The sequence below is a fragment of the Ciona intestinalis genome, chromosome 12, assembly GCF_000224145.3.
Source record: "Ciona intestinalis chromosome 12, KH, whole genome shotgun sequence".
NCBI lineage: Eukaryota > Metazoa > Chordata > Ascidiacea > Phlebobranchia > Cionidae > Ciona > Ciona intestinalis.
Genome location: NC_020177.2, coordinates 4,492,235 through 4,518,131, shown reverse-complemented (window position 1 = coordinate 4,518,131; position 25,897 = coordinate 4,492,235). Strand labels below are relative to the sequence as shown.

Genomic DNA, 25,897 nt, shown 5'->3' with positions numbered 1-25,897 from the left:
AGCGGACCTAGCGGACCTAGCGGACCTAGCGGACCTAGCGGACCTAGCGGACCTAGCGGACCTAGCGGACCTAGCGGACCTAGCGGACCTAGTGGACCTAGTGGACCTAGTGGACCTAGTGGACCTAGTGGACCTAGCGGACCTAGTGGACCTAGTGGACCTAGCGGTGGACCTAGCGGTGGACCTAGCGGACCTAGTGGACCTAGTGGACCTAGTGGACCTAGCGGACCTAGCGGACCTAGCGGACCTAGTGGACCTAGCGGACCTAGCGGACCTAGTGGACCTAGCGGACCTAGCGGACCTGCACTAATTAAAGGGACCCGAAATTATGCCAGTTCATCGAATTTTAAGAAAATTGTGGTTTTAGATTTTTAACAAAGCCATTTTTTAGTGATTAAAAATTGCTGTCAAAATAAACTTCATTTTGGAATTTAAAAACTTACTTCGTACTTTTTCCTCTTTTTCCTTGTGTTGATCCTCGTTTCGCAGGTTTTGGTTTCTTAAAGTCTGATTTTTCGGTCATTTCTTCGTCTTTTACCTGCTTCTTGCTTGCCTTGTATGGTGAACTTTTTAAAAACCCAACATCCGTTTCTGATGCGATCATTTTAATTTGCGGCGATTCGGTTCGAACCTTCCTTGGCGTTTCAATGGTATTTGGTGAGGATTCTCCATTACAAACTTTTGCCCGATGGTCTGTGGTTTCCGACTTATTATCTTTTGTTGCGTTTTTAGTTTTAGTGGTCTCGGTTTTTACTGAATTCACTATAGGGTTCTGTTTCTCGTTTTCGTTATTATTATCGACAATTTTCGACTGTGGCTTCGTTTTCCTACCACGCGAAGTTGTTTTGGTGCTCATACTTGCATGAAAAATATTCTGTTATGACAAAAACATAGGTTAAAACGTAAATGAAAGAGCTAAAACGCAAATGTATTCTTAGCACTTTACTATAGAAAATTTTCTGTAAACAAGCATTTAAATATCTTTCGCTCCAGCGAAAAACATAAACATCGTAGAAAGGTACAATTTTAAATGGGGGCTCTGGCTTCTCTTCAGCGCATGATTCTTTCGCCTTTACTAAAGAAAAAAAAAAAGATTATATTACAATACTATCTCCAATTCTCCGCGTGGCTAAACGTATTACCTTACAGTTTATACACGTATGAAGGATTAATCCACTTCTAAGATATAGGTGTCAAACTTACATAGTACTTCCCGCTTTTAACCAGTGCCTTAAAAAAGTCCTAACCTAATCAGTTTACTTCTTGTCACCTATCTTTATTTACTGCTTTAACTTACACAATAAAGACAAAAGTTTTCCAACTTGGTAGTGTATCTGCCAATATAGGCATTATTATTGAATCAAATCTTGAAAAACTCTACAACTATTGGTTTATATGCAATAAAGAGCATTATTATGGCAAAGCAATTTATACAAAACGAATTTAGCTCCAAAAATCCTAAATGACACTTTGTAAGAACAGCATGTAATGTAAACTACAGTTCTTAATTTTGGCCTCCAACTAACAATAGTATATGCATAAAATGATCACTGTTAGCGGATTACTTAATCAAAATAGTTAAAACTCACCAAAAAGGTGACCACCATCATAATATACAGATAAAAGTCTACAAAGCTAAAAGCACACAATACGGTCAGGTTTAAATTACAGCACAAATTTGTAAGCACTAAAATTTGAAAAATGCGCGTGAAACAAGCGACAAACGTTTTTGCGAAGCTAATATATATATATAATTAATACAGTAAAGGTATTGTATATTTACAGCCCATTATTTTGGTATAAAAAGTAAAAACACACTCTTAGTACCAGTGTTGCCACATGGCAAAATTGAAATTAGATTTCATACAACACCATAAAGGAATCCTTATTTGGTGGCAGCACTGTAAAGGCAAATAACCCAAAATGTGGAAACCCTCAAAAGCACCGTACAAACGTAGTGCATAATATAGCCACGATTTATATGATTGTGCCGTTAAAATTTAACACGATCTGCCATGTTAAGGGAATACGTGAACTTGGCGTTAGGAAATAACACAACACACTGGAAAACATGATATTAAAAAAGTAGTACCCATAATTATTATATATCATTTTTACAGAAAAAGGTTAATCAATATATGAAAATTAATTTTATATGAATTGATCATTTATATGAAATAAAACAAGTTTTAAATACTTGACACTTTAGTTTACATCATTAAAGTTGTTGCTTAGCTGTTATGCAATGCTGGTAAGGCTTAAAGTTTAAATAGGAAAAAAAATTAGGGTTTCAGGAGAAAAATTAAATTGACAAATCTGGGTTTCAGGAGAAAAATTAAATTGACAAAATTAATAAAAAAAACTACTTTGCGCTAAAAACAGTAAAATTGTTTTCCAAAGAGTTGCTACATTTGCATGACAAGTAACAAATAACTTGGCGGCAACTGCGGAATGTCTAGATTCAGGCACCATTGGCGGTTATAACTCCTTTTGCTTCAAACCCAGGAATTTGCGGGTTCTTTTCTACGGTTGGTGTCCGTCAATGTTACTCCAGGAGTTGTCATTTGTATCTGTGAGAAAAAGGGTTAAAATACTGGATCTATGTTTCATATGGTGGAAATAGAAAATATAATGTATGAATACGAATACAAGACGAGGTATGAAAAAAGGATTAATGCTAGAGTTTCAGAAGCTAACTATATAATTACTATTTTCACCTAAAACTACGACCAAAGTAATTCATACTTTGACGTGTTTTGTTTGTTAAGGATATCTAATAAAAAACTAATACATTGACCTAACACTAGATAATTAATATTTTAATATGAAACTAAATAATTATTATTTTGACATGGAACAAGGTAATTGATATTTTGACTTACATCCTCATTTGATTGGCTCGTGCTGCGTTGTGCTCTCCTGCCTCCGGTGGAGGGAGGGTTAGGTGAGCTGGTTGGTCGTTCGTATGGTTCGCTGGTGGCTTGGTGGGAACTGTATGATGTGTGGAAACGGTTAAAGTTGGAACTGAAGTCAAATATAATAATTGGTGTACACCCATGATGTCACCAATGCAGTATATGTTGTGTGGGATTGGATAAGTTATATAACTTGTACTACAAAACTACTATTATAAAAAATTAATAAAAAATTACTCATTTCACCAAAAATTTATAGTTTTTGATTAACCAAAAGTATTAGAATATTTTTTTTCCTACACCATTTTTTTAGCATTACACCAAGCACAGTGCTTAAATTAAACAAGAAAACACATGATTCCTACGTTCTTGGTAGTGTGTTCACAGGCACAGTAGGAGTAAAGTGAACCTTATTCCAGCCATCCTTCTTCAGTAAAGACCTCACTTCTTTATTTGCCCAAATTGCTTTCAATAATTGGCCCGCAGCTTTTACAACTTTATCATGGAACCTGCTGCTGTCCCTGTAGAAGTATAGTAGGGTTAGAGAGCTAAATACAGCGAGTAAAATATGTTAAATGTATTAACCAAGTAATTTACACCGTATTATTCTATGTGGGTGAGGTAATACAGCGTGGCACGCCAAGAAACTTGGTTTTTACGCCAGAGTTGTCTTGAACTTTATAAACCGAGACCAGTTCAACTTGTAGTAATTCCATTCAAACCATTGTAAATTTACTAAACAAATCGTATGCGAATATAGCAGTTAATTTAAACATTTAAAAAAAAACAGCCATATCATTTTAACATAGCCGTCAATCAAATAACACCTCATAGGCAGGTGTATGAGTAGCAAGGGTACACACAGGCAGGTGTATGAGTAGCAAGGGTACACACAGGTAAAGCAAACAATATTGTTTGTTCTGTGTAAAGAACATATAAAAAGTTCATTACGTAGTGTATTTAATTAACCTCAGGAAATAAGCTACTGTTTACCAATTACCAATGTCAGGTTAAACAATAACTTTTGTAATACTGCGAGGTAAGATGGATACCAGTAGTACATAGTATCCCATTTTCTAAGCATGTTTTAAACCATTAACAACGCTCTATTAAAGTCCTACAGGTCCTACAGACATGGTAATTTAATTCAAACTATTATTTTCTTATGCACTATAATAATAAACTGAGCCCGTTTTTCACTATGACATTATACAAGGGTTGTACACTAGTACCCACATACTTAATAAACCAGTGTTACAAACCATGCAAATTATAAATCGTTTAATATCACAACAAGAAGAAAGCAGAAAAACAAATGTATATATTCCTGGAATAGGTGTACTGACTGAAACAAAAACACTTTTTCTTACCTTGAGTTGTTGATTGTTGTAATCCTCTCGATTCCCGCTGCATCCCTTAAGTTACGAGTGTTTTCAGGACTTTTTTCGACAAGTTTACGGATAGTGTTGAGCACAGCGATTGTAGTGGTGTCTGACAGTCTAACGTTTGGATCTGAACCTCCAGGAAGTTTGTATACCAAGTCTTTCATTGCAAACTTGCCTGTGGAAGAAATGGTTGGAAATAATTTTATTTAAGGTGAATAGTTTGCACTTTAGTTTTTACTTAGGGTAAATTTTTGTTTTTTTGAATATCAATTTTACATTGAATTTTTGCAACTTTTGGGGGGAGTGCGAATAAAAGGTCTTTATAAGGACATAAACTTGAATTGTATTTTTTTACGAGAAAAAAAATAAAACCACCAATTGACCAATAAGGCATGGGGATGTGTAGGTGGTTCCAAATATTCGATTATTCACCACAAAATAAAACAGCACAGCTGGCAATGATATCTTATCTGGGAGAAACTGGATATGAGGATCACTGTACTAAGAATTTTCCATTGCCATGTACAGAATTATTCAACCATATATATTGACTTTGCTATATTGAATATCAATGGGTTGTGGCTTGACATTGAGGAATACGTAAGCGTGAAGGGAAATGATAAACAACCCTTTTAGGGAAGTGCTTTATTAAGCATTGGTTTAAAGTATAGCAAGTTTAGTTACTCTATAAAAGTTTATATTAAGTGTGTAATAATCTAAAAGCCTAAAAACTAGTGAATGTAAAACAATATGCAGTCAATGAGCTTAGTGTATGTTGTATTGTAATAACTATTTATATAATATATAGTGGAACTTTAAAACTATACTCCAAAACTTAACAATGATTCAGAACAAATAGGTTAAATGTATTGATACTTGTAAATAGTCAACAAGGTAAACACAAAAATCACATAATATTATAGTTAAAAACATACAATATACTGAACCTACCAATAAGTTCTTTATTCTTTACATCTTCAGCAAGATTGGTTAGCGTTGTTGTTCCTGACCTCACAATTTGGTCGCGATCTGTTCTTAAACGATCGATAACAACTGGAAGAGCTTTCTCTTTACGTACAACAACACGTGCATATACTGCCCACTGTATGAAAAAGTATGTAGGGTGTTAGTTTGCAATTTGCAGCACATTTGAATGCAGTGTTTCTAAAGCTGTAATTCTATACAGACCTCTCATTTTATTATTCCTGGCTATCACACCATGAGTGCTAGAAACAACGTATTCATGTACACTAGGTTTAACAATGTTCTTTAGGACACATATGCCTATCAATCAAGTATCAAATGCAAAAGCCACAGCAGGGGACAAAATTACACCTTACTATTTACCTTTCTAAAAATTACTGAAAAAAACAATAAAAATACACATAACCCGCAACCAAGATCTTTCCAGTATAAAGTAACCCAACCGACCTGCCAAGTTCCACTTGTAAGATTCTGCAACGCACCAAGAGCAGCCTCTGTTAGTTCATCTCGTTTCTGGCTCTCTGCAAGCAACGCTACATAGATCCTTGATGCCTCTGGTTGCCATAGCAATGATGTTCCAGACGCATCTGGGTCGTCAGCAGGAACTTGATCTACAACCTCTACTGGTTTATCTGTTGGCAACACTGGGGTTTATGAGCGGAAAACAACTGGAAACACTCGTGTTGTAGGTTATGCAAAACCAAGAGTGTGTGGCAGTTTATAATAAAAATATAGCAGTTTATATTAGGAAAATAGGTAACTTTTTATCGACAATAAGATGAATACCTAATTAATTCAAAAAGATTTTAAAGTTCTTGCAAAGTTGCTTTTATATACAGTTTAATTTTGAATTTGAAATTTTCTATATAAAAATTGCTTCAGAACATAAATGCAATAATTTCATAGCTGTTTTTACCTTTTTTCTTCCCAAAGCACGAAGTTTCGGCAGCATCATTGCTATCTTTTGGTTGATCAAGCATGTATAGCTGGGTATCAGCTTGCTGTACTTCACGTTGAAGCTGGAATGTCAAGTTACGAAGCACGCACACACAATTCTCTGTAGCCTGTTGGGTAGAGTTGTTTTATAAACATATATATTAAATATATATATAAAAAAATTCTAATTAATCTAACATAAAATGCAGATTTTAAAACTTGTCTCATTATACTATGTGATTAAAAATTCAAATTTGTTTTAGAAATATATAACAGATTTTTAATTAATGGAACATAAAATTAGGTAATTGCTTCTAAAATCTGAGTTTAAACTTAATACATGATTGTTGTTATTATAATTTACCTTATTTTGAATATCTCCATTTTCTATGTTGGCTCTCAGCACACTGAACAACGAGAAGACAAGGTTGGGGCAATCCCTCAATCGCTTACGATTCTCTATGTTGTCATACGAACTCAAATTTCTAGGAAATGTGAAATTTTTTACTAAAAAGTCAATAAAACTCGCATCACGGCAGCAACCTAATTAAAGCTCAACCTACCACGGCAATTTGTTGCTAGCCCGTTTTTTTAAAGATGCAATATTGTACTCTAAGAGTATTAAGTGGCCTATAGTTAATTGTTAATATATTTAAATTTAATGATAATGATATTCACAAATACTTAATGGGTGTAAATTGAAATATATTCAGATTGATATATAATGGAAGATCACACTGACAAAAGTTATTTATAGCCCTATAGGAATCCAATGGAATTAGGAAAGGAAACCATAACCTGGTGACTCACACTTAACAACTAAACTCATTTATATAGATAGACAATCATATTACATTAGATAAATTACAACACATAAACCCTGGGTGAATATTTTTGATAAATCATACAAAATTTCCCAAAATATTTAGGGGCCGCAACCAAGTAAGTGACCATTGGGTTATTAACTGTCTTATCCAAGGACACATGCACTGTCAATGATAACAGTAAACTCAAACTTAGTAATTTGTAATCCTCTTACCTCACAGTACCAACAGCATTAGTAAATACATCGACCATCTCCACTTCCTTAGGTTTCCCATCTTGTTGCGACACCACATCAGCGTATGGAGCTATGATGAGGTTGGTTAACGGTTCAAGTCCCAACTCAAGCACTTGTCCTTTAAGTTCTGGTAGTGCTGATAAGTTCCACAAAGTACCTGGTGATGGAAGGTTTAAATATTTATTCCTATTAAATGGTACAGCCATAAAGGAGAATAGAGCCCTAATGAATGAGCACACGCATAGTATTATTGCTTAAAAATTTAAAGAGATAAGGTGTGTCAGTATAAAAAATATAATTTTTCAAGAAATAAACATTATATATATAAATATACATGTAAGGATATATCCACCATCACCATACATAGGTTTATAATTTAAAAATCGATCTTATAAGCGGGTCTAAAACAGTTAAACACACAATCCTTAGAAAAGTTTCCCAAATGATTAATACAGTGTAAAAATGCAGGGTTAATCTATACACATACACCTCAAACACTTTTGTAATAACATACAGTATAAATAACAAATATAACAAAGTAAAACCTTATTCACAAACCTGTAGCTTGTTCTTTTGTATCAATGTTCTTGGCCGCCCTTATTAACCTCACAACAGCAGGCACGCCCTCACAATTCTTTATCTCCACTTTATTTTTATCATTTTTCGATCCGTAGCTGAGGTTTCTTAACGCCCCGCATGCATTCAACTCAACTTCACTACTAGGGTTGTCTAATAACCTTACAAGGGCAGGAATGCCACCTATGGAGAAAAAGAGCACAACATAATTGTAAGCAAATGCTAAATAAGTGTTTTTTTATATATTTAGTACTTAATATTATAAACGGAATTTCTGAATTATATTTTGAAATTTAAGGTGTTGTAGTATCATGTTAAGAAACCTGGTATTTAGGCCAAAGTTGAACACAAATATAGCATTCAATAATCAGGTTTAGACCCATTTGTAACACAACAACAGTGAAGCACACCAAACTATGCATTATAGAGAACCACAAGAATTCTACATACCTAGTTTTCTAACATCTGCTTTCAATTTATCATCATTAAAACACAGATGCTGTATATAAGCAGCTGCATTTTGTTGCACAATGGGAAGGTTGTAAGTCAACATCTTGATTACTTCCTCCAAGGTTGGTGTGTGCCAGTTACTTCCAAGTCTACAAAACATAAAGTTTGAACATTTCCTATAGATATGTTGTTCGTATTCTATTTTATTCTATATGTTTGAGGTGTGAGGACCTTATCATCATAGAACCTACAATTTACGCTACATTTGGCCCACTACCTCAAAATCCAAATTATTTACATATAAATATATAATGTAAGTATCAATATTTTGTCATTATTGTGAAACATCTTCAAAAGTTAGTGATTTTAAGCTGGCCTGTACTCACAATAGCATTGTAGCAAAATCAATATATTTGGCATTGAGAACTTATATCCTGTAGTCCACAGGCTGGTACAGTATAACACAGGTTGGAGGCGTGATATTTGGGAAACTTGTATTTCCAGCATTACGATTATGACATAACAACTTACCTATCAAGACTACCACGACTTCCAGCTTCTTGCCGAGCCAGTGGAGCGCGACCAGCGGTTGGTTTGGCAACAGACCTGGGAGCAGCGACAGGCATGTCATCGTCTATGTTATTGCCGTATCTGGGTGAAAAGTTGCTTTTAAATATGGAATTAAAAGTGTAAAAAAGTTGTAGGCCAGTCTACCCTGACACTCAGGCTTGAAGCCTATGAACACAATACATTTAAAGTTGTGAACCAAGAAATAGCGTTGTAAACCATAAAAATACAGTATGAAAGTTGTTAATGTACCTTTGATCACTGCTACCCGATGAAACACTTCCTCTTTCACGATATGAGTTTGGTTCGAGACCTCTGTATTCATCATTTTCATCATCTGTACTTCGTCTGTACATTAAACATGACTATGTGTTAGAGTACATATAACACAGCTACTTTTATAACAGACATTTTTACCAAAAATTACACTGTAGGCAATGTATTTAAATAATAAAGAAAAAACACTGCATAGGAGCATTCTTCTCAAATTCACAAAACTGGTGTAAAATTGTTGTAAAACTTCTAAACATTGCCGAAATATTTCATTAAAATGGATGCTTACCCTATAAGAGATTGCTTAGCAACTTATAAGATGGCTTATGGTTCATTAACATTAGCGCCCCTTAGTTGACAGCTTAACTTTACTATTATCTACCTGTCGTCTTCCAAACCATATTCCTCTGGCTGAAACTTCTCTGGAGCAAGTTTCCTCACTTCATCGTTTGAACCAAAGCTTTGTTTGGATGGATATTCGTAACCGGATGGTTTTCCACCACGGTCATCGCTTGCTGACGAGCTACTAGCGGACGACCTGCATGGGGTACAAATAAAACATAACATGATAAAATTCAGTACCTTTATAAGTTTAAGATAGAAAATATGATAACAAGTTGTGGTGTGTATGTAGCACAAGTTGCACTTAATCTTGATGCACCCTTGTAAATAAATTAAAAACGCATATGATAAATGTCAAAAATGTATATTTTCGGATTTGACAAAGAAAAATGAATGAAAAACTAGGAAAAATAGAACTAGTATTAGCCCTAAGGTAATTACAAATTTCCAGCTTTGCCACTGTAATATAAACTGTACAACCCACATGCACTGGTACAAAGGGTGTAAGACAAACCTTAATAAGTTGCTGGTTTCATCACCATAATGAGGACTGTGCAGCTTTCCTGGATGGTTGCGATTCATTGAATCATAATTATCAGGAATACTTCTCTCAGACATATGACGGGGTCCACTATATAATTAATAATAACCAGTTATAATTAAAATAGTTAATTTTTAAAGACTAAAATTTTATAATATGATAGTAGATTTGAAATTCATTGAAAGAAACTTGGTATGACATATTGAAAGTGACATAAATTGGATATGACAAGGGGAATGATGAAAAATTACATTGCGTGTATCTTATATCAATGATGATGTTATAAGTGAAGTTGTTAATTCATAAACACTAAATCTTCATATTATCATAGGTAGACTTGAAATTCGGTATGGCATATTGCAATACCATAAATTTGCCATAGGGATAATAAAACATGTTTGTGTGTATCTTATCTTCACTACACGTCTTACGTAAACATCAGAGGTGGATGGATACATTTGCTTAAACTGTTAGTAATACAAATTTCCAATATTGTGTTGTGTAGCAGAGAAATATACTTAATACAGCAGAAACATAACACAATGGAAAGGTAGTTAACTACGACCAGGAAGCAATAAACACACTGTGTAAATATACTTAACTCTACGATCAAAATGAATTAATATTAATATTTCACTTTGAAGTTACTGAACCTAAAAGCTATGGTTTAGACTCAAAATGACATTTAGAAATTTTTTATTCTGTTACAGTGTTAAAAACAAACAACAATCCAAAATGAGCTGAAGCATATAAAATACTAGAAACTACCATTGAACACAATAGTATCAGACACTCAAACAGTAAGTATACATAAACCCCAATGTGTCAGAGGTCTCACCCATATAACATAGAAGTAGACAGCAAATAACATAACTTTATTTAGGCTATCTCTTAGAAAATGACAGAGAAGATGATATTATTAAAAGAACAAATTAAAGGGAATCAACAGCAAACAACAGTGGTTAAAATACGCTATGAATGAAAAGTGTGGAAAATATTCTCAGTTAAAAAGCTTGGCTATTGCACACAATAGCATGGGATATATACAGTATACACGTACCTTCCATTATGGTTGTTCCTTGGCAAACTACCCTGTTCTTCTACATGTCTCACTCTTCTTTCAGTGACTGTTTTGGTGACAACTCGTTTCTATTGTTAGAATAAGAAAGTGAGAAGTGTGAATTACAAGCACTGGTGGGAACATTGTCACTTGTGGTTGTTTTGAAAGATTTTTGTGTGTTATTCTTTTTTACTTAAAAATGTGTGGGGATAAATTTGCATAACCAGTACTTGTGGTTTTTGGGTAAAATTTTGTGTTATAACTTTTTCTCCTATAGTCTTTTTTACCTAAACAGTGGGGATGAATAAGCAAAAAATACTAACAAATTTTTAGGGAAAGAAATCAACAGTATTTTACTGTGTAAAATGTACCCAACTTAATGGGCTGTAATTTTATACCAAGAGCAGCCATTTGAAGTAAATTTAAAGTCTGCTCAACCAGTTGAGTGGGTGGGTTATTTAAGTAGTGTGATACGCTTGGCTTGTATTTAAACAAGGAACACGAGTGAAGCAGCCACTTGTTATGGAGAAAAGCACTTAAGAATGGCTGGCTTTAAATAATGTCTGTGTGTGAGTAAGGTGGCGGCTACTAAGCGTAAGCAACCTTTGAAAAATTGCACAAAAAGATTTGTTACATAATTGGCAGCTTCAAACCCCTTAACCGGCAGTTAAGAAAAACTAAGGATAGATTTTTATGAATCCCATACATTATCAACATTTCATGAAATACAAAAATTAAATAACTAACTTCTTAAAAAAAACGTTAAGAAAAACTTAGAATAAATTTCTGTGAACGTCATACATTATCAAAAAGTGTATAAAACTGAACCTTAAAAAAAAATAGAAGCAAGATATATTTGTAATAAATCCTGTGAATCTAACCATGATATTGTGCTGATAAAATAGGGCAACTCCTGTGTTAAGAAATAAAGCCGGGAACCTTCCAAAAATTACATAACAGACAAAAGTAAAGTCCAACAAATTGTAAAATATATTTAATCAAAATGCCATAGTCATTCTCTTATTTAAAAAGAATCCATAGGCAAGAATGCAAGATATACCCATTATAATATACTACTAAAATTTAAGCTAAACTTACTGTGACAGTTTTAGCAACTCCATCATCACCAATTAAAACCTCGGTTTCTTCCATTGGATCGCTGAAGTTTTCGCTTCGGGAAAAAGTTTCGTATTCACTGGGTTGGCCATCGTAATACCCATCTGAGTTCATACTTTCTGTGTATTCCTGCAAGGTATTTGTATGAGTATATACACAACAAATCAAACTGTTTTGACAGCAGCCACTTAGCCTTAACTTACTCACAAGTTAAACATATTGAACATATGTGCTATATTTAGGTCCTAGAAAAGTTCCAGACAAACCTACAAAGCTACCTAAAAATTATAAAACTTGCCATTTATAGTCCAAAAAAAACATAAATATCTAATAATTATTCTATTTAACGTAGGCAAATTCTAACTATAGCTTTTAAATATGTAACATAATAATAGCTCTGATAAATTTAGACTTGTAACTAAGTATTGATACAGCTATTTAACTTGAGAGTTAAATTCATTTGTGGTCCATATGGGACCTAATTCAATAAAATCAATACTGAAGAAATTGGCTAATTTTCAAAGTAACTGAACACACTTATTTATGAATTATTATTGATTAATTACCCTAGAGATTTCTAAATTAATTACTAACTTATGGACTCGTTAGAGTCATTACATGCAAATATTAGTATTTAATACAACTAGCAACATGCTAAAGGCAGCACAAAAATGTGCACATTTAAAAATCTAATTAGTGAGCACAAACAAAAGAGTTTCTAAACTACTTTGACTAAAAGAATTAAAGACACAATGCCAGACATCTTAATTACTTCACACTATAGGCATTAGTACATCAGACATTGCTCTCATATCCAATTAAAACATCTGTAACAAGCCTTGAGCCCTGAGGCAATATGAGACAACACAGTCCGTGTGATTTACAATGCAGTGTAAACATAACAAGACCTCATCGTCTGTTGTAAAACATAAGTTGACGCTCCCCTCCAAAGATGACGCATAATTTGTTTTAGGGATGTTGTCTAGTTCCAAATGATCCCAAGATTTCTGCAGCAACTTGTTCTCCAGTAAGTTCAATTTCCGAGATAAATAACTTGAACGTTTGGCAAGTGAGCCCCTTGTTGGTAAAGAGTTTACATTCCAATTTACTGGGCTTTGGGACTGGGATATTGTATTCACATGCTCTTCTCTTTCAAACTTCATGACTATAATCTTTTAACTGTCACTTCTTAACTGTTTAGTGTACTACTATCTCCCACAAAGTTACGGAATACTTTGGTGTACGATGTTGTTTTACCATTTTTATATTGAGATCACAATATTCCTAAAAAAGGTAGTCTGCTGTTTCCTTTTTGCTTCATGTTTTGTTTACTGTTGATGGTACAATTTCCTGAAGTACTTGCTGTGATAAGGAAGGCTTGGGCAAGAGAAACTGACGTCAGAATAATTATCTGCGTCAAACCCCTACTGTGGCTAGGGTCAGGATGTTGGGGGTAAACGGAGCCATTTCCTGAATTATTTTTTCACGAAATCCTCTTGAAATGGACGCCAGTAAAAATTTAAGCGGCTGCTGCCACAATAGACAGGAAACAAACTACTTTGGGTTATTTTTAGCAGCAGAAACTGAGCAAGTTAGATGGAGAATCGGTTTCGGCACGAGCAAGGCACTTGAGAAAAGGACCTTTGATCGGCCATGCATAACAAGAGACGGAAACATAAATAAAATTGAAAACTTTCTGTTTGCAGTTTAAGCATTAGATGGTGTTACTCAAATAGAGATTGTATTATATTAAATAGACATTGTGTAAACTAACACTTAGACTATATTACATGCAAGTTATCTTATTTAAAAACAATTAATAAACTGTATTCTTACAGCAAAATGAAGAATTTATATATATTTATATTTATCCCTTACAATTATTTTTAAACTGGTTTACAAAAAAATGACCTGTTTTAAACAAAGCACATTCGTTTACTTTATACTTCCAGATTTATACACTGGCAAATGGCAGACGTAATATGATTTATTATTTGCTCATCTAGGCGTGAAACCTGGTTGGGTAATATAATTTGTGTAACTTTGTTTGCTCAGTGCTTGCCTTATTTTGGCCTAGTAAACGTTATGTTTGCTCTGGGTGGAAGTCCCGCAAAGCCTCTTAACAATAAAGTTAAACTCTGGTTGAAACTAAACATATTCCAACAAAACAAACAAAAAATAAAGGAAATTATAAAAAAATAAGTGATTATCACCATTTTAGCTCAGTGACAACATTATAATACCTAAATAGGCTGGATTCTAATGCCTTAAAAACATTTTTGGCATATTATTAACCTGTATATAAATGTAACGTGATAATATGAAAAACATTTTTTTCAGGCCTAATAAAGTAACATAGTTACAATAACTACCTGTAAGGCAAAACATTCAAACTGATTAAACATGCTTTCTCAGCAACCATGATTGCAAGACACTAGAAAAACCTAAGTCACAGCAAGCTACATGTGGCATGCAAATCAACCACAGAATTGAACTATAAGCAATTTATGATGGATGGCTGTGATATACCCACCATGTCATTTTGACTTCCATAATGATCATTGTTAAGTTGATTTGCTACTGTGCGACGTTCTTGCTCTATTTCCTTTGTGAGTTTTGCAAACTGATCTTCCTGCTCCCTTACAGAGGCGAGGATAGATGCAGCTGAATCTTCATCCATGATTTGTTCATCGCTGCTCTCTGACAAACTTCCGTTTCGATGCAAAAGGTTTCGGGTATCCAAAGATGCCGACATTTTTCTGTTTCCGTTATTTACTTATCCGATTTCACAGTTTAAAGCAAAAGTTGTTGCTCATTTTACAAAATAAAACTACACTATATTGAATGAGAATGTTAAGTTTTTTAAAGTATTCATACACATGGTTTATACAAAATTACTAAACATGTAAATTTGTAAAACCTATCTAAGAGCCAAGAGCATACTAGGCTGTGAGTGGTAATTCAACTAACTTACAATAATAGTATTACATCTACTTTACTTATATAAGATTAACAATATACATCTAATGCTGTGAGACACACAAGTTCCTGTGAACCATATATTGTACCTCCTATAAAAACCAAAAGACTTCCCTTTACATAAGTAAACATAAAGTTAGTAAAGACTTCTTCAGCCTTCTGAAAGAGGTACTACATAAGTTACAGCCTTCTGCAGGTATTAAACACAATGATATTTAAATAAAGCAAGAGGAACAAAAAGCGTGAACTAATGAGATCATGTAGTTGTTAATGTTAGGCATTCATGCCAAGCCGTTAGTATAGCTTTCTTACACTTACTTGGAAATTTATCCGTAGAAAAATTCCTAAACTTCTGGCTTGCTTATACCCACAGTCTTAATCCATCTACCGCGAGCCAATTCACAACAAATAAGAAACTAATCAATATCTAATTACCCAGATTAATTACTGGGCGACAGGAAGTAATTCGATTTAAATCGGAAACTTTTGAAGATTAGGTCAATATAGGATCTATTAACAAAAAACTTCAAACACATAGTATTCTTGCTAAATTGGTAATATGGCCCCATATAATTTTAAATTTTTTTCAATATTATGAATTTATAAAATGATGGTTTAATTATAATACAGGGCATATAGTGTTTTAAGCTACCATTGCTAACATTTTAGGTAAATGAATGATACCGGTACGAATCCTAAATAATAATATATATATTTAATACGTAAACTCGATGAACGATGTATAATTTTGGCTAAATAACGGTAAAAGATTTCTAACAATATAAAGTGTGAGATCTTACATCCTAACTAAGCTTCTGACCATAACTAGACATGCCAGCGGCTCATTACGTGACGCGCACATTTTATCACCTGACGTCTAAATTCGTATAATTTATTTAAAATTTCGGATAACACTTTCGTAAAACTGTCACGTTTCACTGTCAATTTGGCTCTTAAAAACAATTCTGATGGGTAGGATATATTTTAACATTTACAAACAAACATTTTACGATCTGTTTACTAATAATATAACACGGATATAGGTTAAAATCTGTAAACAGAATATCAAATTGGATCTTGAACTCAAACGCACTTTGGGAAACGCCTCAGTAGGCATCTGCGCATGCGCGCAAAAGCACTCAACCATTGAAAAACTAATCGAAAATCGATAAATTCAAAATCGACAAAATGCGCTCTGTGGTGAATTCCCGCCATTTTTAAAGATTGGTTTAAAAATAAATGAAGCATTTTCAAGCAAGAGTATTTGAGCTTAGCGATGAACCAATATTTTTTGCACACATTTTAAAATATTGTCGTATGTGTGACATTTTTGTTTTTCCACATACAGTACCCAGCACGCAAACAGTCCCACGGATTAAAACATTGCCTTTTCTAATATATATATACAGTTAAATGTTACATATTAAATTTAAAACCAACGTGGCGATAAGGGATCAAAAAGCGAGCAAGGCACTGCAGTACTCCACGTTTTTTGCATTCCGTCGTCATTTTAAGCTGTAAAGAGACACCAGACGAGCGAGGAAGAAGTCGAAGCTAAGTTTTTTCGCATCATGTCTTTAAATTAAAGTGTTGAGTTGAAACTGTGGGTTAGGTTAGTATGAGGTCTCGCTCTCCATCATCAGAGTCTTCATGACCGACCACTGACGTCATCAACCAACATAAGAGCATGATATTTGAGTGTGATTTTCTGTTTGTTAATAGCGTCACACTTGCGTTACTTATAGACCTCTAATGATTTGTTCAAATGTTTACGTACATGAATGAATGAATGAAATTTATTTCGTCTCTTCAGTCTTCGGTCACGATAACGAAGAACAAGAGAGTTGACACAAAGCGAAAAGGCGGGTAGTAACGGTAAAACAACAGTTGTTAAAACACGTTTGTTGATAAAAAAAACATTGTAGTAACCCATTTGGTACCACACAGTTGGGTATAAATAGCACAGTATACGCTACACCATGCATACATGCAAGCTGTCCGTAGGTGTGCGCAAGCAAAAAGACGCAAAACATCTTCTCCCATTTTGAAGAAATCGTAAGGCGCAAATCAATTCAACATGTAGTAGGGTGGGGGAAGATGGCACAACTTTTCATTCTTTCTCGTCTCATTTGCTATAGTAAACAAAATACATTGAGAATTATAAAACCGTATTCTCACGACTCCCGTGGACCGTTGTTAATTGTTTAAAACACGATCAGAGTATTTAAATATTATGTGCTAAAGGTGTCCCATCTCCCCCCACCCTACCAGTTTAATATTATTACATTTTTATTTAATTTTCAGAAGTTTGTGTCCTCACATAAATTAATATTGCAGCAAAACAAAATAAAACAAAATGCATCACCTAAAAAATATGACTTTTATTTAAACAAATAAAGATCTTATTCTGCTCTTTTAAATATCTTATAGCGCTCACATACAAACTTATACTGAAGTGGTACTTAAGAAATTCGGACGCTATGTGTGTATGTCACTATACTGTACAAGGAGATACATCAACAGAAGATAACGTGTAGTAGCTTATATCTTTACCACTGTCCATTGAGCATTATAAATAGGTAAGCAGGAAAGTAATAATTGCAGGTCTGAATTCCGGTTGTTTTTTTTAATAAATTCAAGAACTGGCTAGCTTTAACTTGAGCTAATTAATAAATAATGCTCACTGCGTATAAGTCGTATAGTTGATCTAATCCATTTAACACGGTTGCCTGTCGCTTAAGCCTGTAGGGTTAATTTAGACACGCATTTATGTTGTTAGGGCGTTGCAGGGTTATAAAAAGCACAAGTTGTTTCGGCCTTGGCTTAATTAAACGAGGGTAATAAAAAAAAAGACAAAAAAGGGGACTTGAGCTGCGGAGGCTGCGAAGAAAACGATATATTATTTGGAATAATGCCTTCTAAATTAGCTTGTGAATTATGCAGTATTGTTTATCAGTCTTCGTAACGCAGGGTCGCAACAGGGATCCGTGCCAAAAAAGTCGTCTTAAAATTTCATAAATATTTCAGCGCGACAAGGCGTATGAATAATGTACTTGTGGTTCGGCACGAAAGAGCGGTTAAGACAATGCAGACAAGGCATTTGTAAGTCTGCAAACGAGTGGTTGCAATTCCACTCTCATCCGGAAAGCTTATTTTACTCTCAGGTGTCCCAGATTTCGGTTAGTTGAGGCTTAACAGAGGCGAGGGTAGGCTGCAAGAATACGGCACCACACAAGAGATTATGGTTTCTCGTGTAAATAATATAAAGCACAGAGCAACAACATCAAGAGGCCAAAAATTTATGTTGTTTTTATAGAAAGTAGATATAAAAATGGTGCGTGTATTTAATGAGAAGATTTAATTTTGCGAAAACTTTTTGATCGTTGAATATAGAAACTTTTACAGGTATATAGGTAGTTATGCAAAGAACGTTTGTATAAGCTAAAAATAACATTTTAAATTTAAATTTAAAGTTTTTTTAGTGAAATCAAAACAAGCAACAAAATGGGTAGCGGTGTTCGAAAACGTAAGTTTTAACACTTTATAAATATGTATAAATTTATATAAACTTTAACGTCATCTTGTATATAGCCATCGACAATAACACTGTTTAGGAGACTGATGTTGTTAGTAATTATTGGTGAAATTTACATTTTTTAGTACACTATTAGTTGGACTCAATTTTTGTTTGTTGCGTTTTTAGCAGCATCTGACACACACTATAGGAAGACTTTTCCTAAGTTTATAGGTATTAAATAAGGTAGGCCTATAGCTTTTTGTCTCGTATATCAAAATAATAAATAAACTATAAATTAAATTTATTTTAAATCCAGATTCATCATCGTTTAATCCGAAAATGAGCTGTAAGTAACTTTATGAGCGTTTTTTTGCGTTTATAATAACTGTGTTGTTCATTTTATTTAAGATTGTTTGTTAGTAATTGGCATTCGTGCTATTATTGGCGACACTTTTTAAATCACAGTATCACACCTAATGTGTTTTAATCCATATATCAAGTAAAATACAAACGCTTCTTTCTATGAGGGCCGTTACAATTTTGTTTTACTATAGGGGCAGTAAAAATTGGGTATAAGATCCATGTTTTCATTCACTTTTATCAATAGTGGTAAACAGAGAAAATTTACAGAATTAGATCACAATATCCCCACGGTTCAAAAAGAGCGTTGTTAATTGTTAAAAATACGATTAAGAAATATTAAATGGTATCCATCTATCTTACCCCACAATACAATTTATTTTCTAACAGTTTCCAAATGGTTTTAAAATGTTTAAACCATCTTAAGAATGAGGTTTTACGTGAAGTTTTTATTACTTGGCAGGGAAACTATATACAATATAGATATATACCGTGAGCACTTTGGTACTGCTGAACCTTTACGTCTGCGACTGTCAGTTATACTTTGTTATTTAAACCTAACTTTTTCTATTTTCAGTTTTAGGAGGAGGTGCCTTATTGAAAAGCCAGTGGAGAAACTTAGCTTGGGATGAAAAGTAAGTGAATTGCAAATAACAGAATTATTAAATTGTTTAAAATGTCATCGGTTAATACAATTTGTATATACGGGTCTGCTCTTTATGGATTACTATTAACAATGCATGATACAGTAAGTGCATACGTGTATATCTGTAACGTTAATACGGAAATCAAAAACGAAATCTAAACCAATGTATTGATAATACCAGGGTATCGCCTTTCCGCAGTTTATATGATAAAAAAAAACTTGTTTAGTCACGTTTCGACGTTCTGTAATGTACCTGAGCTACTGCAGTTTCAGTATAGTAGGGTGTTAGAAGACGAGACACTTTAACACATAATATCCAAATATCGTGATCGTGTTTTAAACAATTAACAACGGTCTTCCAGAGTCATGAGCATACGGTTTAATAATTCTTTAAATGTTCTTTGTTTACTACCAAATGTGACGAGAAAATAGAATGAAAAAGTGTCCCATCTTCCCCCACCCTACTTATATATCGAAGGCATATATACGTACATAATACAGTCTTGGCAAGTTACGCCAAACGACCTGTGATTCGAACTAGAGTTGGCACATTACAAGCTTACCTATATAGAATTATAGTTTAGTAATATGGGGAAAGATGGGACACATTTTCATTCTATTTTCTCGTCCCAATTGGTAGAAAACAAAGAACATTCCGAGAAATATAAAACCGTATCCTCACAACTCCCACAGATTGTTGTAAATTGTTTAAAACACGATCCGGATATTTGGATATTATGTGCTAAAGGTGTACCATCTTACCCCGCCCTACTGTATATACAACTAAGGGTGCCCAAGTTAGAACACAAGAACACCTTCGCATACACGCAGGTCCAGGTTCGAATTGATCGAAACGATCCGTGAATACAAACCTCTCGCCCAAGTTGGAGTCCAACAAGCCCGTCTGTTATTACTCGGTCATGTCAACGTTGGGAAATCTTCTTTCTTCAACACAATCAACTCTATTTTCCGAAACCACGTAACTGCCCAAGCACCTGTCGGTAGCCCACGTGACCAACGGTCCATTACTACAAAGGTAATAACGTTCAGATTCAATTTTTTGAAAAGGGTTAAAAATTAAAGGGTGACTTATTCAAAATAATAAAATAAATTAAAGGGTGACTTATTCAAAAATATAGTTTGAGTTTCTGCGATGAAGTTTTTGAAAGGTTAGAGTCCAAAAATATATATATACGGCGTGGTAATATACATTTTGAATGCAACCAAATAGTTACTCAGTTTGATGCGTCTACTGTCGTACGTGTTCTTGATGGACAAGACACGGCAATTGCTTTAATCCAGAGATTACTAATTGGTTGTAAAATGTCAACCATAGAAAAATTAGTTTACTCGATTTATACGAATATTTGTCGTTTCCAGATGCGAGCTTACCAAGTTCGTAATGGAAGAGAAGGAAAAGACCTTAACTTTAAGATTGTAGATACCATGGGTATTGAAGAGGAACGTCGAAGGGGATTCGATCCAACTGAACTTCCTTATCTATTGGATGGGCACGTATCTGATAATCACCAGGTAACATAATGGCTATATACAATAAATGGGCACGTATCTGGAATCTACCAACTACGGTATACAATTTTTAAAATATTTTAGTGGTTTATGGTAAAGGCAGTTATTTAAGAACGGTATTTATTATTTCAAAATATTTTGGGAAATATTAGGGGATTGAGGTTTAATAATTTCGATTCATTTTAATTAGTGTAATAGATAGAAGTAACGTTTGTGAATATGCGCACATAAAACACTGGATATTTGATGCTACTAACATTGCTATGCGCATATGTATGGTTAGTTTCGTAATAAGACACACGGTAACCATGCAAACAAAATGGCGCTTGCGTCTTGCATATATAAATGACCTTTGTTTGACTGAGACCGGAACGGATTATGAGTCACGGGCAACCGAACAATATAAGCTTTGTCCAAACGATTTGGCGCATGCGCATTAGGCCAAAAACAGATAAAAAGATAAAAGAATGCATAAAAGTTTTATGGCGCTACTGAATTATTTATTCGCGTAAAGTACGTGGATGAGTTATAACATAAACACGATAAATATACATTCATATATGATAGAGTGAGTGCCATTGGTTACGAATAGATTAACCCATGACCAATAAACAGATATAAATGAAAACATTAACGCCCACAATGGTAGCAGCGTCGGGCCTCGATTGTGTATCCTCTGGTCTAATTACGAACGCTTTAAGTTTTAGTTCTTATTGTGGTTCATTAATTGTACAGGCAATTTATAACGACGAACATGTTTAACATTTCAGTTCGATCCGAGTGGCAACATATCTCCAGAAATGCCTGGGTTTCAGAAACTGCCGAAACTACCGGAAAAAATACACTGCTGCATATTCGTTATAGACGCAACATCAGTCAGTTCGCTGTCAGATGAACTGCTAAACAAACTTAACGACATGAGAACCAAGATAACTGGCAGAGGTAAAATATTCTACTTTTTCCAATTAGAATGCGTGTTATGAGGACATTTTTAGTGTTGTTTTTACCTTTTTAGGGTAATATAAGGATATTATAATGTTGTTTTTTTATAGGGATACCGTATATGTTCGTAATTGTATATACTACTGTAAGCTTCGTTGTGGTCATTTAAAATGACTAAAATACAAACCCGAACTCCTTGTATTAACCTCGTTATTGGCAGTTCAATGAATTCCGCTCTCTTCAATTTATTCCAACGTATTTAATTTACGCATCGCGCGCTTCGTCTTGTAATATACATTCCTACGTTTCTCACTTTATGCCCATACCACGTTACTCAGTTTCCTTGTGTTGCTTTGCCAGTCGTACTGTAGTTAACTTCGTGTTTGCGTTTAGTTTGTCTTGAATTTATCTTACTGTTTCATTTTCAGGTGTAGATAGGCGCAATCCAGTTTCATGTTTAGTTCGTTTAGGTCTTAGCTAATTCATCAACAGGTGATCGTTTTAATCAAACAATTTAAGTCAAAAACAATTTAACTGCTAAAAAAAAGTGAAAAAATCATTTTATTTGCCCTAAAAATGCAGAATTTAAAGTTCTTTAATTACACGATGTTAAACAACGTTTTCAGGAATACCAATTATAGTTCTTATGACTAAGATCGACAAAGCTTGTGACCAAACTAGAGGGGACGTGTCGTTGGTCTACAAGAGTGCTACAATACAACATCTTATCGCTCAGGTATTTATATCGGTATTGTTACCTATCTGTATTTAAGAATATCTGTATTTAAGAACTCTCAAACCGCCGCCAATAAAAAGCAAAATTTTCAACCCATAGCACAGATCACGCTAATTATGGCACAGAGAGATAGGCACGGCAAAACCCATATAGTAAACCTGAGGGGCAATGTTGTATAATTACAGCCACTTTATATACGTGTATTCCATCAGTCATGCTTGGCCTTAACACTAATTTCAAGCTTGCAGAATGCTTTCACTTTAATGTATGCAGTATGGGCTGTATTTGTATATCTTTTTAAAGCGTGAAAAAATGATTCACACTGTTAAAGTTGTTTTCCAATTTTCTGCCTTGTCAAAGCTAAACGTTTTATTGTATCCAAACTCATTTAATATTCCATTATAAACACTACGCGATTTTTGGCTCTAAATCTTTATATTATGACTTGGGATAGGCTATATATAGTGGGGTGGGGGGAGATAGGACACCTTTTCATTTTATTTTCTCGGCCCATATTGTAGTAAACAACCAACATTAAAAAGAACTATAAAACCGTATTCTCACAACTCCCATAGAACGTTGTTGATTGTTTAAAATACAACCAGGATAATTGGATATTCTGTGCTAAATCTCCCCCCACAGAACTATGCTTTAATATTTCATGCATTCCAGACTAGCAGCAAAATAGGCGTACCTGTTAGTCACGTGTTACCAGTGAAGAACTACACGCATGAGATTGAACTTGACCCTTGGGTTGACGTGCTAGCACTTAGCGCCCTCCAGCAGATGTTACGCTTTACTGACAACTACTTCGACGAATGCCTTGTGACGTCAGGCACTGGGTGGGCGAAATGAACCTTTGTGTTGTGACGTCAAAAAATGTTTGATTGTCGTGAAATGTATTCGCATGTTAAAAAAAGGGTGTTTGGTGTATGATTAAAAATACACGTGCTATCAATATATTTTTAGTGCTTATATCTTTCACGACAGCACTCCATAATCGTAATTCAAGTTTGTTATAGATTTGCGTTTGTACATATTTTTAGACTTTTTGTTATTAAAATGTACCTTTTTTAAATAAAGTGTTAAACGACCGTAACTTCAAGATTTAATTTCGATAGCAGACGGTTTCATTAGAAAAATATTTTCAAAACAATCACCTGCAAAGTTACATAAATCGTAAGTGGTGTATGGAACGGAACTCCCGTTTTATCGATTTGTTTATGTGATTACGAGGAGCGAATATAAAAATAGTTTAAAATGCATAGCGACAAAAAAGTTACGGAAATTTAGCTTGTCTGTTGCATATTAGAGGCTTTGAATGGTTAATGTCTGCCAGCGGTGTTACTTTTCGATACGAGCATGTCTTTAGTCGTTGTGTATATGCGTGGTAATATGTTGTAATATTAGATGATTTCCAAAATATGAGCCATTTGGTGGTAGGAAATGTGAGATACTATGTGATAGTGTTTTACATCTTGGAATTTGTATTTTAACATAAACAGCTTTAAAAATCTGTTGTAACATTATATGACGCCCAAAACAAATCATAAGAAAATGTGAGATAATATGTGATAGTAGTATATACAGCTAGTGAAACTTATGACATACGTGTCTTAGTTATGTTCCACCCGAGAAGCAAAGCTCCGACGCTTGGACAAGAAAAGCGACCTTGAATGGATCGTCGGCTCCAGCGCAAATGAAGCAAGCTTGGTCAAACAACAACGCATCTACACCTACAGCTGTGGCGGGTCGTATTACTGGCGTGAGTGTGCATAATACCCCGAGTGGTCGGAACGGGGTAATGGCTGGGGTACTAGGAACCCCTGCGTCCAAGTTCCCAGAAGCCGAGAAAAAGCCTCTTCTACTAGAAGAGAACCACGTGGTCGAGCTGGACGGAGAAAAAGAAGAAAAGGGGCAAATTGAAGAGGATTTGGTGAAGAAACCAGAGGTGGAAGAAATCAACCAAACCAAAATGCCGGATTTCAACGAGAATCTGCCAAATCAAATTCCGCAAGAGGTCGCCTGAGAGGGGACAGTATGACGCGTGTATATATTCTGCTGACGCTTTTGTTCCATCCTTCACGAAAACTAAACATTCTATTTGCCATAAAGAATAACCTGGTTTTACAAATCAGAAATATTCATATTGAAAATGCCGCTGTATATATTTACTGTAGTATAGGTTGGGTAAGACGGGAGATGTTTTATTTTCTATTAACGTCCCTTTCTCTATTAAATTTGGTGGCAAGCAAATAATATTTCACAGAATACTATAACAGTATCCCTACAAAAACAGCGTTGTTAATTGTTGAGCACACGATTAGGAAATATGGGTTATTATTTTCCTAACGGTACCCATCTTACCCAACAGCATACTTTAATATCTGTAAATATAGATACAGCAATATTAATATTTAGCTATTCTGTTCAATTAAAAACTTAGTGTTAAAGCTGTTTACTTTATTCAGTTTAAATTGTTGCTACAATTAGGAAAAACGAACTTCGCCATTTGACTTTTTTTTGAGTTTTATTGAAGCGATGCGTCATCGTATATGAATGTGTTTTCGTGCTGCTTTTCATGTTCAATGTTGTATAGTAAACGTTCAAAATAAAGTACATCAGTCAAACATGGTTTAAAGTAGTTATCGAAGCCAGAGCTTGCTGACACAAACTGGTAAAATGAAATACGTAAACATTTAGCGGAACGTTTAATTATAGTAGGGTGGGGAATATGTTACCCCTTTTTTTATTCATATTTTCTCGTCCCTTTGGTAGTAAACAAAGAATATTCACGGTAGGATTTTACTTCTGCTTAGTCATGCAGGCACCCACGGCACTAAGGCGTACAGCAGTCAAAGCTATGCTGGGTATAGATTACTTTAAAACTCTAGACTCTAGGACTCTAGGTGAACATGTATATGCCAGATCAGGTATATGTATTGCCATCACCCAATAACACGCACTGTGTATATAGGCTCA

At 34.5% G+C, this 25,897-nt stretch overlaps 3 protein-coding genes across 4 annotated transcripts in view; 1 reads left to right on the top strand and 2 right to left on the bottom strand.

Moving 5' to 3' along the window:
- The window catches only part of LOC100176062 (N-lysine methyltransferase KMT5A-A), a 2,478-nt gene extending 1,551 nt beyond the window's left edge, over positions 1 to 927 (bottom strand). Inside the window, exon 1 of the mRNA XM_009862228.2 lies at positions 444 to 927. Within this exon, the coding sequence (XP_009860530.1) occupies positions 444 to 856 (413 nt within the window). The 5' untranslated portion in view covers positions 857 to 927. The remainder of the gene's footprint in view (positions 1 to 443) is intronic.
- A 386-nt stretch (positions 928 to 1,313) lies between these two features.
- Positions 1,314 to 15,649, bottom strand: LOC100178377 (catenin delta-1). 2 transcript variants are annotated; one of them, XM_009862227.3, is made up of 18 exons: positions 15,503 to 15,649; positions 12,188 to 12,334; positions 11,090 to 11,178; positions 10,003 to 10,119; positions 9,529 to 9,684; positions 9,126 to 9,221; positions 8,838 to 8,957; positions 8,307 to 8,455; positions 7,839 to 8,039; positions 7,260 to 7,437; positions 6,585 to 6,705; positions 6,201 to 6,348; positions 5,732 to 5,916; positions 5,252 to 5,402; positions 4,286 to 4,475; positions 3,281 to 3,436; positions 2,883 to 2,991; positions 1,314 to 2,570 (listed from the first exon to the last, which is right to left on the bottom strand). In XM_009862227.3, exons 2-18 carry the CDS (start codon positions 12,317 to 12,319, stop codon positions 2,496 to 2,498), a joined length of 2,373 nt encoding a protein of 790 aa, XP_009860529.1. In that variant the 5' UTR covers positions 12,320 to 12,334; positions 15,503 to 15,649; the 3' UTR covers positions 1,314 to 2,495. The 2 variants fall into 2 exon arrangements, with proteins under 2 accessions (XP_009860529.1, XP_002131658.1); XM_002131622.5 differs by lacking the exon at positions 15,503 to 15,649 and adding an exon at positions 14,739 to 15,047.
- A 2,927-nt stretch (positions 15,650 to 18,576) lies between these two features.
- LOC100186267 (interferon-induced protein 44-like) lies at positions 18,577 to 25,545 on the top strand. Its single transcript, XM_002131630.3, has 9 exons — positions 18,577 to 18,710; positions 19,018 to 19,047; positions 19,639 to 19,696; positions 20,539 to 20,743; positions 21,088 to 21,240; positions 22,008 to 22,179; positions 22,806 to 22,915; positions 23,588 to 23,757; positions 24,536 to 25,545. Exons 1-9 carry the CDS (start codon positions 18,689 to 18,691, stop codon positions 24,942 to 24,944), a joined length of 1,329 nt encoding a protein of 442 aa, XP_002131666.1. The 5' UTR covers positions 18,577 to 18,688; the 3' UTR covers positions 24,945 to 25,545.
- The last annotated feature ends 352 nt before the right edge of the window (positions 25,546 to 25,897 follow it).

Bases quoted from the DNA above. Each gene is read 5' to 3' on its own strand.
- LOC100178377 (XM_002131622.5), bottom strand. From the start codon at position 14,960: ATGTCGGCATCTTTGGATACCCGAAACCTTTTGCATCGAAACGGAAGT. The intron at 7,438-7,838 runs GTTTGTGAATAA...TTCCATCACCAG, and splicing joins TACAAAAGAACAAGCTACAG to GTACTTTGTGGAACTTATCA. The intron at 3,437-4,285 runs GTAAGAAAAAGT...ATACTTCTACAG, and splicing joins ACAACAATCAACAACTCAAG to GGACAGCAGCAGGTTCCATG.
- LOC100186267 (XM_002131630.3), top strand. From the start codon at position 18,689: ATGGGTAGCGGTGTTCGAAAAC. The intron at 20,744-21,087 runs GTAATAACGTTC...TGTCGTTTCCAG, and splicing joins AACGGTCCATTACTACAAAG to ATGCGAGCTTACCAAGTTCG. The intron at 21,241-22,007 runs GTAACATAATGG...TTAACATTTCAG, and splicing joins ACGTATCTGATAATCACCAG to TTCGATCCGAGTGGCAACAT.